The sequence below is a fragment of the Hoplias malabaricus genome, chromosome 17, assembly GCF_029633855.1.
Source record: "Hoplias malabaricus isolate fHopMal1 chromosome 17, fHopMal1.hap1, whole genome shotgun sequence".
In the NCBI taxonomy this organism is placed as follows: domain Eukaryota; kingdom Metazoa; phylum Chordata; class Actinopteri; order Characiformes; family Erythrinidae; genus Hoplias; species Hoplias malabaricus.
In genome coordinates this window covers 29,482,809-29,499,668 of record NC_089816.1, presented here as the reverse complement: position 1 = coordinate 29,499,668, position 16,860 = coordinate 29,482,809, and the positions used below count along the sequence as shown (strand labels likewise).

The 16,860-nt window shown below is 38.2% G+C and overlaps 1 protein-coding gene across 1 annotated transcript in view; it reads left to right on the top strand.

The window, feature by feature from the left end:
- Positions 1 to 16,860, top strand: part of LOC136674158 (teneurin-1-like) — a 362,280-nt gene that overhangs the window by 223,722 nt on the left and 121,698 nt on the right. Inside the window, exons 10-11 of the mRNA XM_066650044.1 lie at positions 5,805 to 5,999; positions 14,993 to 15,193. Of these exons, the coding sequence (XP_066506141.1) occupies positions 5,805 to 5,999; positions 14,993 to 15,193 (396 nt within the window). The remainder of the gene's footprint in view (positions 1 to 5,804; positions 6,000 to 14,992; positions 15,194 to 16,860) is intronic.

The window sequence follows — 16,860 nt, the reverse complement described above, 5'->3', positions numbered from 1 at the left end:
ATATTTAATTTGTGATTAATCACATTATATCAATTAATTTTTTAATCGACTGAAACCACACACAAACACACACACATACATATATGTGTGTATGAAGTACAAAGTATCAGTAGCAGATCTTTTAAGCCCAGTAAGTTGTGAGCTGCCTTGGATTGGTCTTGTTGTTATAACACATCCCAGCAAATGTTTGACTGGATTATAACCTGTGGAACTGTATTTTGTGCTCCTCAAACTATTCGTAAACCAAGCCAAGTGGTCATTATATTTTGGCTCTCCAACTTCATTACTGCCAGCTGAATAAAGCTTTAATGAGAGCTTGTCTGAAAAGGATGTTTTCTGCGAAGGTCTTGTTGATCACTGGTTTAGTAATTTGATGTGGGATAAGTGCAGAGCAATTTGATCTGTGTATCTATTTTATGCATTTCCTATTGTTTAGTTTTAAGTGTGAAATGTGCATGAAGTCTGAAGAATACAAAAAGCTTAGTGTGGTCATGTCATGAATGGTTCCTCCTCCTCCATGTCTCGGTCCTGTTCCCCATGTTTGGTTATGCTTTTCTGTTTAGAAAAGATTGTGCACTTAATACTTATTCTGTCTAGTGTTCGAGTATGTAGTTTGTACTATAGTCATAAGTGTCCTATTTGAGTATACTAAAAAGTCCACAATGCAGTGGACTTTAAACCCAGTCTATTTTGGTATGATAATGATGGACACTATTGTCCCACTGACCAGCAGGAAAGGGAGAAACTAATCACATTTTGAAAACATTTGGCTCTATGCCATATAGTGCCCTACCTCCTACATAGTGCACTTCATTGATTGTAATACTGGTACACTGCACTAAATGTTAGAGGGACAGAAGCTTAGCAAGTATATATTACCTTATTATCTGACATACGATGCAGTATTTTACTGCAGAAACTGTTATTAAACTGCACTACGCTATGTGGAGGGAGATATTTGAGATTCAAACTTTGAAAAAAAATGGCAGCTAGTATTACAGCTACAGCTTGTTATGATGTGCGTTGTCATAGCCACAAATCCTCACACCTTGTTAGTCCTGTTGAACGCACTTTTTTGATTAGTGAGAGTATATTATTAGTGTGTAGTACAATTGGGACACAGCCTTTGTTCTCCTTTCCTCATGTCCATGGCTATGTCTGGAATGAGTGGAATGGTGTCTACTAAGGCAGTATTCTGAGGGAGGAGGGCAATGTCTGAGGAAGTCATGTCTGACATTAATCTTTATGTAAATGCTTCCTGCTTTCTACTCCATTATCTTTAATTAAAGTAGCCATTATCTTGATGAGCAATGTAGGTGTGCCTGTGTCCTGGTAACATGTTGAAATATTTCTGTGTTTAAAGCCTGTCTTCTAAGACACTGCCCTGTGAGATTGCAAGACAACAAGGCATCAAGGTTACTGCCTTCTGTTTGAGACACAGCCCATGTCTTTCTAACTCTTACTCTTATTTGGCTCACCCTGGTTTTCCTGTTCTAGCCATGCCCCCTTTCTGTTCGTGTTTTAGGGCCATGGCACTGAAAATAATATATATGATTCCCAGAATAAAGTCAGAATTCTGGGAATAATCTCAGAATAATTCTGAGAAAAATCTTGGAATAATTCTGAGAAAAAAATCAGAAAAGGTCAGTATATTTTTGAGAATATAATCAGAATTTTTAGAGAAACACTGTCTCACAGTCTGTGTGCCATGAATGAGTTGTGAAAGAAGCAGTCAGTGAACAGAATTATCTATTAAACACATCCACACGACATGTCGACTAAACCTGTCAGTGCAGTCCCTGACTGCAATGCACATGGCTTTAGTTTATTGTACGAGTCCATGAGCTGTAACGCGATGGAGCTTCGTGGGCACGCTGGAGTTCCACTTGCTCTGGATCCATCATTTTCGTGATCATTAATAGTATCCTCCGAAACAACATGCCCTTTTCTGAATAAATGGGTTCTTGCACCTATTCAGGGTTTAAATACTAATCACAATCTGGTCTTGATGTGGAAGAGAACTGTGTGTTTACTTCAGAAATCTATAGTAATCTGCATTCCACAATGACACTGTGTGTCTGCCCCATTATACGTGCAGCGAATTATTCCAAGATTGTCCTCAGAATTATTCTGAGATTTATCTCAGAATTCTGACTTTATTCTCTGAATCTTATTTATTTATTTTTTAATGCAATGGCTCTAAAACTCTGTCATAGCTCATGTGACTCTCAGAGGGGTTCTAATTTTGTCCATTGTATACAAGGCTGGTCCATAGTTTCTGTGTTTCTGGCATTTGTGGATTTTGGTTGTTCTGTTTGTTTCTCACTGCCCTGGTTGTTGTTTCTTTTGTACGTCGTCTGTTTGTTTCGATAATTATTTCTATGGTTCTTTGTCTCCTTCTTTGTGTGTTTCTGGATTAGTTGTAGTTTATATGTTTGTCTCCCCTTCTTTATGCCCCTGTCTTCTTCTCAGTTGTCTGTTTTTGACTTGGTTCCAGGGTTAGTTTCTTGGTCTTTGTCTTTGCAGATGTTTCTTTATCTCTAGATCTTCCTTGGTTCAGTGGTTTGGTGCTTTTCCACTGCATGAGTCTGGCTCTACTGGACTTAACTCTGCTCTGCTCGCTTAAAACTTGTCGCTTTTGTGCCACTAAGACAGCTCCCCTGTGAATTGGAGCCAGTGATGGTGTAAAACCCTGTCCCTAACAGGAATTACAGGCTTTGAAAACCACAACAACGGCAGCCGTAAATTTAGGCGCTGTTTACTCGTTGTGTATTCATGAGTTGTTTTAGTTTTTTGGACTAAACATGAGCAGGGACTGGTTCCAGGGACCAGGTACCAGATTTGGACAAGCAAAACAGCTGAGCCAAGTCGAGTAGAGTCGTGTAGTCATGTAGGTTGGAAGGTGCCAATGCCATTGTCTTTTGGTTTATCTTTGTGTTAGTTCTTGTATTTAGTTCATTGGTTAGTCTCTATCTTGTTTCAGTGTTCTTTTTTCTGTTTAGTTTTTTGTCTTTACCCTGTTACTTCCTTGGTCCAATCTTCTGTCCCAGTCTCTATACTATTATTTAGATTTATCTTACTCTCTGTCCTGGGTTTCTTAGTTTATTTTTCTGTTTCCTGTCTTTATTTGTTCACTTGGTTGGGTCTTTGTATTTGTCTTCTTCTAATCCTGTTATACAGTGTCTGTATAATTATTCTTGTGGGGTATTTGATTTATTTTGTTATTCTCCTGTTTAATAAATTGGCTTCTTAGCATATACCGCCACCTCCTAGTTTCCTTACATTAGACCCTGACAGGTCACTCTGCATTTTACAGTTGTAGAGAATGTATGATCTATATCTACCACATTATTCTTCTTTGCTAAATAATATACCTGTCAAAATTTCAAGCCTATGATGCCAGAATTAGGAAAAGAACCCCACTACTAAGAAATTAAAGATTTTTTTTTATTCTGCTAAAACTGAATTCAGTATTAGAATAATAAAATGTCTGGCCTATTAATTTGACTGAGAAAATATCTTGTTATTATTGCAGTCTTAACAGCAAGGGTCTTGACAACAGCCCGTTTAAGGGTTTAACAAAGGGCTTTTGACCTTTCGTGTCAGTTGCACAACAGCAAATTAAAACCACTATTTAGAATGATATGTTCAGTACTGAGATTTGTGGGATACCAACAGATAAAGAGAAGGAGAGGGTGGCGGATGAGGAATGAAAGAGAACAGGAGTGAGATAGTGAGCCGGCATCTTCATTTGCATCAATATTGATTAAATATGTCGGTTGCAGACTGGCACACCAGACTCAGTGGCTGCAGTGAGACATCTTCATTTTTGCCAGGAATGGCTTCCTTTGACTAGACTCAGCAGGGAACAACAAGTGGCTTAGCTAGCGCCCCCCGGGGGACCATTTTATTAAGCAGGAAAGAAGGAGGAAATGAAGCCAGGGCCCAGACAAAACCAATAGAATGCGCATGAATTGCAAAAACACATTTGGCCCTGAATGTACCTCGTAACCAAGCTTATGCGTTGCCATGTCAGGGTTTTCTTGTCACTGTCATATTAGAATGCTGAGGGCAAATGATGGAGCACGAATAACATAGTACCATTGCTGGAGTTGCCAGATTGGTGCTGCCTGTTTGAGTGGAGCTCCAGGCCGACAAGAAGATGATGGAACTGGTGTAAATGGGAAATGTAGCCAGCTGCAGTATGTCGCCCATATTTGCGTAGATGGAATGAGATGGGGATGCGCCCGTAATCTAGTTTATGCATGCTCCCGATGTTACAGTTCAGTGCTTGCCATATGCTTATTTATCCGACTTGTTTTCCTTTTTTTCCATGGCTCGGAAACTCCGGAGTGAGACAGATATGTCCAGGAGTGAGGCGTGAATGCTGCGCTGATGCATACTAAGCGCATCCCTAACTTGTTTGGATGAGGAGGGGCCAACACACATTTTTTTTCTTCCCATCATTAAGCTAGCAGGCGGTGAGGCTCTGTCACTTGGGCTGCTTCATGAAAGATGGAAAGGACTGACAAATGAGAATGTCTACGGATCCTCATTTGCCTATTTGTAATACTGGAACAGTTGCTTGCTATTTGGGATAGCAGAACGTACCCTACATATAATACATGTACTGAAGTATTGGGACACACCTCCTAATCATTGAATTCAGTTGTTTACTTCAGTCCCATTGGCACAGCTGTATAAATCAAGCACCTAGCCATGCAGGCTGCCTTTACAAACATTTGTAAAACATTAGGTCATTCAAAAGAGCTCACTGAATTCAAGAAAGTTACTGTAATAGGAACAAGTCAGTTTGTGAAATTTCTTACTTCCTAGATAGTCCTTAATAAACTATGAGTGATAATTGAAAGCATTTAGGAACCACAGCAAGTCAGCCATGAACTGGCAGTCATGTTAATCACAGAGCGGGGTCACAGAGTGCTAAGGCTTGGCCCTAGGTCTGGCAAATGGCAGAAGGAAATTATCTGCTAACAAATATGACTCCAGCTATGTAAGAATAGTTTGGGGAAGGCAATGTTTGTAAATTTGGTTGTGAAAGAGTTTGACTGTCCCACACAGAGCCCTGACTTCATCTCCATCAGACATTTTGTGATTAATCATAATTGTGATTGCAAGTCAGGCATTTTCAAAGTGCGTTCAGCAAAAAACCCAAAGACATGCTTCCAAAATCTTGTAGAAAGCCTTCTTAGAAGAGTGGAAACTGATATAATCAAAAATTTAAAAAATAAAAAGTTGCAGAGGGTCAAATCCATATCAGTGTTTATGAATTTAGAATGGGATGCCATAAAGACTCCTGTTGGTGTAATGTATAGGTCTTCTCATATATTTATCCATTTAGTGTTTGTTTTGAGTATGCCTGCATATCTGAATGGAGCACTGTTATGCTGCTACAATCAACTGAAGTAACATAAAGCTTTCCTGAAGGGAGTAAATCAAATAAGCAAAACAAAGTAAAGAGGCAATGTCAGGGACTTTTTTTTTTTTAAATACTGTATACACAATGTCACTGCTAATGTATACATAGTGTCCCAGTAAATCCAATGAGTTATCCCGCTCAAAAAAGTGTGTGTGTGTGTGTGTACTGAGGGGGTTGAGGTGTTTGTAAGGTGGGATTTTGTACAAGGAAAAATGTAAGCACCTTACATTGTTTGGTCTGACTTAGATGATGGATTAGTGCTTGTGCTAGCATTTGCATTTGTTTGTGGAAGTTAAGCTCTTTGCTCTGTTTTTGTTTCTCTCTCACACACCTGTTCCTCTGCCACTGATGGATTCCCATATTGCAGACACCTGCCCAGTGCTGTGTAGCGGCAATGGCGAGTATGAAAAAGGCCGATGCATGTGCCATGAAGGCTGGAAAGGGCCGGAGTGCAGTATCCAAGAAGACCAGTGTGTGGACCCCACCTGCTCCAACCACGGAGAGTGTGTCCAAGGCATCTGCATCTGCATCCCCACCTACAAAGGCAACAACTGTGAGCAAGGTGAGGCATCGCTGAGATCCAAATGCCAGCACGGCTCACAGCTGCTGAAAGCTGATGGCCAAAGTGATGTAATTTAGATTATGCCAAATGATGGCCTTTTAGCATTCATTTCCTATTTGCATTGATAGGTCTGACTGTTCGTTTATCTTTCTCTCAATACATTCTGCAGAGACAGTAAATGGGGGAGGATTAGCATGATGTGCATTTCAGAATGATAAAAAACCTTCTGTGGCTTTGTTTAATTTTAGTAGAGATGCTAGATTATACCCACTATCAGCAGAGAATACTGGGATGAATAATGGAATGATATGGATCCAATACTGGCATAAAGATAGCAGCAGCCCTAATGATCTTGGTGGTTAAAGAGATTTATTTAAGAGATTTAGTATCAAAGTTAGAATTTTTTTTTTAAATATATGTCACTATTAAATGCATTTAAATATGAGGAAAATTATCATGCTCATGTTTCTATGATTCTGGGTAGGCTCCAGTCCTAGCGTGACCCTCAAGAGAGTAAAACAGCAACAGAAAATTAATGAATGAATCTGCTTGTTAGATTTTATTTTGAGTTGGGTGTTCTTTATGAGGACATTGTAGATTTTAATGCTTAGAAGGGCATCATAATAAAACAACAGCATTTGAATAGGGTTCCCAGGCTCAGCTCAGGCTCTGACGAATTTGGATAATATATTATGGAGAAAATATGGCCGATTATACACAAAAAAATATTGTGTGCACATTAACTGATAACAGTAGACTTTTTTTTTTTAACACGCATAAAAGAGAATAAAATATTTCCTCGTACCCATGAATTACAAAATGTGGGCATGAATTGAAAATGGTTTCCTCAAAATAATGTTTCTCTTTACCCACGACCCCTTCTGGGCTCTCTACTGTATCACAGTATGAGGTGAAATTTAAATTGGTGTTAGTCATTTACACATTAAAAGCACTCTTTTAATGTTTTCTTAAGAATACATTCCTATTGAGATCATTACCATATATTCATTGAATTACTCAATCCCATTTATAAATATTAAATCTATACCAATATTTCCATACAGTTATATAGGAACTACTAGAGGAAATTAGCATGAACGCATTAGGGTTCAGTGATATTGCAAAAAAAATGAAATCTCAATTTTTTCAAATTTAAAAATGGTTTTCGATTATCATTTTTATTTTCTTACTGCATAATTGTTTCATAGCAATTTAATCGGACAGCAAAATTCTGTTCTTCCTCTGAGTATCTCGGGATCTAAAGAGTAATTCTGCTGGAACAGCAAGTGCAAAAAAGTTATAAATAAATAGAGTTCGTAATTTGTGTGCTAATTGTTCATTTCCTCTTTCCCTCTTCTCTATGCTGTGTTGGTTCTGACATGCTTTCACTAAGACAGATTGTTTTACAAATTTGCATTTCAGATTTACATATTAAACCAGCACGCGACAATTACAAATTAAGTCTTGATCGAAAAACCAGTTTCTCTAGTTTGGAAAAAAATACTTTTTTTTCTATTTCACTCTAATGATGAGCAAACAAGTAATAAATATGACTTAGTTTTGCATTGTGCAGGCAACGCTCTCGGTTCCAAAGGGCTAAAAAATACGCTGCAAAACGCTGCCTGCCTCCTTCTTAAAATGTTTTTTTCACTGTACATGACTGGTATCAGTGTGTAGTTCTGTGTGAGGTTGCATTTATCCAGTTAAGATGTGTTTTCGTTCATAATGCACAAAAATTTGAATATCATTTATGGATTTTTTTATTATCATAAAGTATTTAAATACGTACTATATCTATTATTACATCTAACATGACATGAAAACTTTAATTTGAATGAACCGAATTAATTGTGAAAAGCCCAGCACTAGAATACATAACAAGAGGATTGTAGGGATTGATGTCTGTTTGCAGATCAGTTTTTTGGAAATTTAAATAATTAATTTCTACTTCTGTAACAAATTTAACCTGCAATAGTCTTGTCATTTTGGAAGTCTTCTTTTAGATTCATTCATTATCTGTAACCCTTATCCAGTTCAGGGTCTCAGTGGGTCCAGAGCTTACTTGGAATCATTGGGCGCAAGGTGGGAATACACCCTGGAGGGGACGCCAGTCCTTTACAGGGCAACATACATACATTCAACCACACACTCACACCTATGGACACTTTTTGAGTCGCCAGTCCACCTACCAGCATGTGTTTTTGGACTGTGGGAGGAAACCGGAGCACCCGGAGGAAACCCACTCGGACACGGGGAGAACACACCAAACTCCTCAAAGACAGTCACCCAGAGCGGGACTTGAACCCACAACCTCCAGGTCCCTGGAGCTGTGTGACTGGGACGCTACCTGCTGCACCACCATGCCACCCTCTACTTTTAGATGCTCATGATAATGACATTCGTCAATAAACAAATAATGACTCATTTTATATTACTCATTCACATAATCGCTCTCTCATGTTTAACAAAATGCTTCATAAGAAGCTCTGTTCAGTATTCTGCATCATTAACCATGTAACTATATTAAAAATTATAATACATGCAAGTTTATCACTTGATACTCAAGGTTTATGTATGTATTTATCAGTATTGGGATTGGCAAATAAAAAAAATGAGTTTTTTGATGTGAAGAAATGTGGCCAGGAGTTTAAAGAATATATTTTTTTCTACAAAACAAAAACTCTTGATCAACTTCAAATCTCAGCAAACCTCTCCTTCCACTTTTTACAAGTTAAGAATCTGCACTTCTGACATGATGTTCCTGCTTTGAAATTCAAGTGCTTGATTGTACTAGGCTCAGGGGCAGCCTCTTTGGTTGAAAAAAAGAAATTAATGTGAAAAAAAAAAGTATTTATACTTCTTGTAACCTCATGAAGTGCACTTTTCATGTTAATTTCTTCCTCCCAGTGCACATTTTCAAACATCAGACAGCCCCAAACATTATTTCCTTGCTTTTCCCTATTACACCTGTGTGTGTGGCACTCTTGATCAAGCGACTGTTTGTCCCCTGTGCTTGGACAACAATTGGCTACTTCAGAGCCACAGGCCCTGGGGTTATTTTTCTCCCGTTTGCATGTGGGGTCCTCAGACATTTCCCCGGCTCAAACACAAAATCAATGGGTCGTCAGTGGAACACAGCCGCTATCCGCGGGGATAATAGCAGGGGTCTGTCTGAAACCTCGGTAACGGGTATAACCTTGAGTTGATGAGGCTGAGCTTTCGATAAAAGCCAGAGAGTATCAGACTAATTACACAGGCTAAATGGAATAGATTTACTGGGCCATGCATACAGTAGGTAATGCAGAGAGAGAGAGAGAGAGAGAGTGCAGTTAATGTATCGGGCGGGCATTTTATTCGCCGCCGATGTGCTCCCTGCGTCCTGCCTTGTTAATCGGCTTCCCGGTGTAAAAGACACCGCCAGCATTTTCATACCTCTAAAGCTCATAAAAGACGGAAGGAGATCGTTATCGAGCACTGCAGTTTTGAGGAGAACGGTACGGATCATTTAGACTGAGAAAATGTGATTGTAATGCTTTGAAGTACAGCTGTGACTGTTTCCAGTGTCCTTGTACATTCACCTCTATTGTATGGAATCAGATTTACCTCCTTTTTTATTTAAAGAAGCCTGATAGGATACACTTGTATCACTACCACAACCTTATCTGCAGTAGTACAATACCCACTTATTCAGAAAAGATTTACTCAGTGAATTACTTGCTGTAAGTACATCTACATGCATAGTACTTTCCATTTATATCCCAATGATTACAAAATGAAGGAAAATGTCAATTTGCATAAATAAATTAACCTGGAATACCCTTAATAAGCAATAATCAGAGTAGGGAATTTTACTCAAACCAAATTACCCAGCCCAAATATATCTGTAGTTTAATTGCGATAAATTATATCTAAAAATAACTTTGAATTACTTGTTCTTTTAAAGCTACCTCAACTATATCCACATTCAATCATGAAAGAGAGGGTCTGTGAGGAGTTGGTGTGTTCTCCCCATGTCCGCATGGGTTTCCTCCGGGTGCTCCGGTTTCCTCCCACAGTCCAAAAACACACGTTGGTAGGTGGATTGGTGACTCAAAATTGTCCGTAGGTGTGAGTGCGTGAGTGAATGTGTGTGTGCCTGTGTTGCCCTGTGAAGGACTGGCGCCCCCTCCAGGGTGTATTCCCGCCTAGTGCCCAATAATTCCAGGTAGGCTCTGGACCCTCCGCGACCCTGAACTGGATAAGGGTTACAGATAATGAATGAATGAATGAATGAATGAATGAATGAAAGAGAGGGAATGGACATGAATCCACACCAGCAGGATCTTGAAAAGGCAGCTATGCTTGCAATTCAATCTTGCAGTTCAAGATTGGGTGTGTGATTTAATTTTAAATAAATGACAAATACACACACGAATTGAGAACTGAGAATGGGAAATGCAACTTCTCTGTACACAAGACCCTACCGCAGATAGTGACCATACCTGAGAAGCCTCCCTCTCCGTACTGTTATAAAAATATACACCACATCCTGCATTCACAAAGCCACCAACATTGTGGATGATCCCACCTATCCCTTACACAGTTCTTTTCACTGCTGCCATCTGGCAGAAGATACTGCAACATCCGGGCCATCTCTGCCAGTCTCTGCAACAGCTTCTGCCCCCTGGCCATCAGACTCTTAAGCAAACAGAACTGAACTGACCCCACACCATTGTAAATCCTTCAGTTGACACACCACCATTCTACCTTGCAACATTTGTATGCTTTCTTAGTATTATTTGTCTCTTAAGTATGTAAATTATTATTTTTTATATTTTTTAGCATTATTTTAAATTATGTATTTTTTGTATTAACTTTATTTAATTATTGCACTTGTTTTTTAGTGTGTCTTGTTTTGTTGTTGTATGTTGCCATGGTCCTGGCAGAACCTTGATGTGTTCAGTTAAAACCATTCAAGTAATAATCCCATTAGAGAATTTTTTTTTGTCTTAAATGTGCTATCAGCATGCAAAATTGATATCTTTTGATAACAAATGATATATATATATAGTAATAAATCCTTTAACGATACAATTCAAATGATGCAAAAAGCTAGAAAACTCAACTTTCCCTGATCTGTAATGCGTGGGTGTTTTGGAAAGCACAGTTGATTGACAGTGGCATAGCTACAGAAACATAAACAATCCCTCAGCAGCTGGCAGTTTGCTTTTTGAGCTTTTGTTTTTTGGCAGAATCACACTTTGAATCTGCCATATGTGAGATTTCAGATTAGGGAGGTGATGTCTCGTTTGGATGGGAGAAAATATGGTAATCATTAGGATAAATGGCTAACACAAATAAGAATTTTATTAATTGTGAAAACAGAGTTTGCTTTTGCTGAATTATACTGTTGTAAGTATGTGGCTCTGACAGAAGACAAATAATGTTTTAACATGTGTGGGATAATTTAGGCTTTATTATAAATTATGCAGAAAAAGAACTGGCAGCTTCAGACATCCAGTGACAGTATAGCAAGAGTGAGAGCTCTCTCAGCAAGCTGCTTTCAAAAACCCAGTTCCACTTGTGTGAAGTGGACACTGTAGACAGAGGGTTTCTTATTAAAGTGATAAGCTACAAGAAGCTGTTTTTTTCCAGAGGTGTTTTTAGACATACCACACAAAAAGCTTTCTAGCTCAACAGTAGTAGGTCAGGTGCAACTGCAACTTTAGTTTGTGATGACCAAGCCTATAGCTAAAAGCATTCACACTAATATACAGTTCTTTTTAAATATTAAGTTAAGTTAAGTATTTCTATCAACATTGCAACATGTTTTTGCAGGACCACGTACCAGGCTGGTCTAGAAGAGGCATTTTCGCTTACTGATTGACTGACTGACTGACTGATGTGATGAGATGTACATGCACAAGTAGGAACTGTTAGTTCCGCCATATTTCAAAGAGACAACTTAAGGTGGCACTACTACACCGTCTGTTGTTAGTTCAGCCATATTTTACATTCCTGTTTGTGAAAAATAATTGGAATGGTTCAGCGTGTTTCCACCAACATAAACTGGTTCGCCAACCGGAAAATTTTGTTCCCCGCTGGAACCAAAGAACAGGCATAGGAAATAAGACAGGAACACGCTCTGTTTGTGTGTGTTTCTGGAGCTGTGTTTGGCGTGACACCATGCGCATTGGCCAGAGTCTAGGCTCGGTATTGGTTAGTTCACAAGCTCAGCTGGACGGCTCAGAACTCAGCAACATTTAAACACATATTATATCCTACAGAGAGATGAGGACTAGTCTTATTTCATGCGTGTGTATGTCTTTGCCTGAAAAATTGTTAAGGGAAGTGGTGGGGAGTCATTTTGTGGCAATAGTGTGTTTATAAAACTCAATATAGCTGTGCACACTTGCTTTAACTTATTACACTGAATAAATAAGTAATTGTAATGCTTAAAATCAGCAAAATGTTCTTGGTCTTCTATGTTCTTTGGTTGTCGATCATCTAGAATTTATTTTTAAATAAATGAACAAGAAAAACACTGTCGGTGTTATATTATGGACAAAATATTCTGCAACTTTTTTCATTTCTGCATTTATTAGTTCTGCCCTCCATATTTTCTGTAAAACACAATCACAGAATGAAAACCACTTGTTAACAAAGACATTGAGATGAAGCGCCAAAGCTTCTCCAGACCTTCCAATGACAAGGGTATGTATTTTGGGCTTTCCTGTGTTTGAAATGCCAGAAACATCTCTGTGACAATGGCTATACAGCTAATGGTGGTCCAGCTAAACTAGGGTTGCCTAGTTTCTTTTCTTTTCTTTTCTTTTTATTTTTTGGTTCTGTTAATATATAAGAGACATTTGTGATGATATAAGCATGTCTGATACACCAGAGCTTCTGCAGACTCACATTCTTGAAAGATGTTTGTATGTTTTATTTATTTATTTATTGTTACACTTATATAATGCCTAGACACCCAAGGACGCTTTACAATCAACACTGCTCAGAACGCCACTCCATTCAATGCTCTATCCACACACACTGGTTGGAAGCGGCAGGCAAACGCGCACAGCGTACTCTCAACCAGGAACGACCGTCCACCTGGAGGACTGCATCAGGCACTAGGGTTATATCCAGGATATTTGAAGTGTTTTGAAGTGTTCACTTACCTGTCTTGGTGCCGGGCCTCTGATGCCTTTATGAGTTGGGGTGAACTAGGATAGGAGTTGGGGAAACTATGTATTTCTGTAGGCCAGAGACCAGCATGTGTGAGGGACAGCAGGCTGGAGACCAGCAAGTGGAAGGTTATAGTTAGATTTAGGTTTAGGATTAGGGATAGGTTTAGTGCTAGGTTGTACCTTTCACTTGGAGGTGCCTCCAGCCTGTAGAGACACTCTTCTCAGTGTCCAAGGGGAGATATTGCCTGCAGCGATAAATATTATTTATAACATCATACTAGCTGTATTTAAATATACATTCCTGAAGCTGATTGCCATTAATTAGAACCTGATTGCTATAATAGTTATGTCATTATTAGTTTAATCAGTGATTTTACTGTCAGAAGCCTATGTCTTTCTGTGTCCTTAACCTTGACCTTCAGTGGTTCATCTCAGTGGCTGTGGCTACAGGTAGGAGAGGCCAATAAAATGAGCTCAAAATGACCTCGAAAAGGCTAGGTGTCTGGAGTCAGGTTCCTTGAGGTAGCTTGGAACCATATACTCCTTTAAAAATATAGTATAGATTATCCCCAAACGTAGGCCAGGGGACAGTTATCCTAACTTTCTGTATTTAGTAAGTGTAAAGAGAGTAGTAGTGTTGAGTCAGTTTGTGTTAAATAGTTTGCTACTTTCTGTTGTAAATAACATTGCCATGAAATTACTTTTTGAATTTTTGAGATTTGAATTAATGGACCTCCATGTCAGCACCACTTGAACACACATTCCCATACAGATGGTAATAGGTTATGCATGCTGATGGAAATAATAATAATAATAATAATAATAATAATAATAATAATAATAATAATAATAAGGGGAGGCACGGTGGTGCAACACAATTAGGATTTAGAAAAGCATGTCCGTTTATAGACGGCATGGTATTTTCCCCCTCACATTATATATATACCTTTCTGTCAGACATGGCATATGGTGGTGTGGTTGGCAGTTCTTTCAAACCACAAGACACAGGCTAACACTTTGCACTGAGGTTCATAACTGCCAATCCTTATAACATTATTATAACACACAAAAACTTGACTTGCCCTCACTGCCCACATGATGGGAAACACATTGGTTTATTTTTATTTGTGAAACAATCTCCAGCCAAAGATTTCTAGGACCAACAAAGCTAACTAAATTTTTTTTTAAATATTAATTTTAACTTTTTAGAAGTTTGCTTATATTCTTAATTGTTTATATTTTTTCTATTGTATCATTTTTATCATTTATCATTTACATTCTGCTTTATTTTTTCTCATTTTTGTTTATTAACTTATATCAGTATTATACTATAATATAATTAATATAATTAATTTTGTTTATATTATCGTTTACATTTATTTACATTTGTCTTAATAATTAAATACTTGATTTATCATTAACTCCTTCTTCTTCTATTACCTGGATTGTTTTCTTATTTAATACTTTTAGTTTGATTATTTACCTTTTGTTGATTTCAGCTGGTTAAATAATATTATATTTTCTTACCAGTCTCTACTTGGCTACATTGAATATAAGGGTTACTCTCAATTTATTTTACAAGTGAAAATAAATGTTGGTTGATTGCTTGATAGATATTTGGTTTATAAAATAACTCTTCTGTTGTAGGAGAGTCAATCAATAAATGCACTAAAGTGTGTTTAAAATGTGTATTAAATTGTATTATGTATATTCCCTGGAGAAAATATGTAAACCTGTTTTCATGCAGCAAATCAAATAAGCTCTTTTGACCAGCTAGGCTACATACTGTTCCACAATGACAGCAGTGGTCTGTCCTTTCCCTTGCAGTGGACTGTCTGGACCCCCAGTGTGCAGGCCATGGTGTATGTGTTAAAGGGGAGTGTCTGTGCTCTCCGGGCTGGGGAGGGACCAGCTGTGAGAGTCCATTACCTGCATGCCAGGACCAGTGCTCTGGACATGGGACCTACATGCCTGAAAGTGGAACCTGTGTCTGTGAACCCAACTGGACTGGATCAGACTGCTACATTGGTAAGACAAAGCTGTTAATTAGGAAGAATATGAAACATGAAAATTTATGAAAGTTGAAAAGGAGAACAGAGGAAGTGAAAACCAAATGAAAAGCTTCAACTGCTCAATGTGTTTTTCTCACACTGGAGTGAGCTGTGGCTCATTATCATTTTAAGGAACAGGCACTCAGTGTGGTCATTCTGAACAAGGCGGTTTAGACAGATTGAAAATGGTGCTGTGGTGTTTTTATTGATGTAATTTGACCGAAGCATGCAGCAGAAATTGACCACAATTTTACTGTTCATTTCTGAGAACGTCTGTGATGGACGGGAACTTTGTGTTTTGCCCAATCCCCAGTACTGTTTGCACACCCCATGTTACCAAGTATGAAGATCATACAAACCCAGCATGCTGCGAGTAAATATCAGTGATGTATTGAAATGATTGAGACAGCACCCACTAGCTGGGATGAGAATTTTATGTCATTTCAACATGTGAGTATTTGCATCAAGGCAGCAAGTATTTGAGACAGGTAAAGTGACTCCAACTAGAGCTGGCTAACACATCATGCTACAACATACTAACATGAGCTACTATCAAAGAATAACAAAGGAGCAGATGGGCTATGCAGTTTAATCTCGGAAGCATCCAGCATAACATAAATATATGACCGAAATCTATACTCTATATACTGAAAGATTCCAGACCTCCAAATTGTGTAACATTACTCATGCACATCAATAGCTGCCAGCTACTGATTTATCGTATCTACAGGTTTTAGAAGAATTTATTACATTTTGTGACTGAATCAACAAATGTGGTAAAACTTTGCTCGCATGGGTAAATATTTTAGGGAAATAACATACAGTTTTCTGAGTAAATAGGCTGATTATAGCATATGTCATACATATTATTACATATTTCAACAGAAGGCAGCTACTGCAAAATAACATTATTTTTTTTTACCCATTATTTGTTAAAGTGTTAAAGTTATCTGGTTATGGAACGTGGTAACTCCAGCTCAAGTATGTTTATTTTCAAAGCAGTGGGCTTTTGTTTATGGGATAATGTACTTAGATTAGATTAACGTAGCCAGCTGTGCATCTCGCTAACACTAACAGATATATATAAAATCCACATGAGCTTGTTTATAATGTGCAGACATAAAACATACAAGCACATACATAGATGATAGTGTAGGATTGGTCATTGCTTGACATTGTCAACATGTAAACTTGATCTGTGATCTTAACCCGACAACCTGCGTGAGCTTTTCTTCTCTGGAGGCCGTGGGGCAGACAATTCTCTTCAGTGTCTTGAACTTGGACTGTGCTAGCTATTTAATATACTTGGTTATTACATATTTCAGGTTTCCCTTTTAAGGTGGACTTTGTTGAAGTTTGTTGATTTCTCTCAAATGCTTGGAGAGTTATTTCAGTTCAAACAAAATCAGTCCTTAAAAGGTAAACACCCCACTGCTACTGCTAATTTGAGAATAATTCAGGAGCTAAGAACTGACAACTGATCAAGGACAAGGGGATGACTCACACAGAAATGTGCATGAGAAAAGATGAGTTATAGCCTCTTATTGTAGACTTACAAGGTGTAACAAGAGGACAAAAACACTATTAGCCAAAAACATTAAACTCCATGACCTAAAATGCCCAGCCTTCATCTTTAATCCAAAT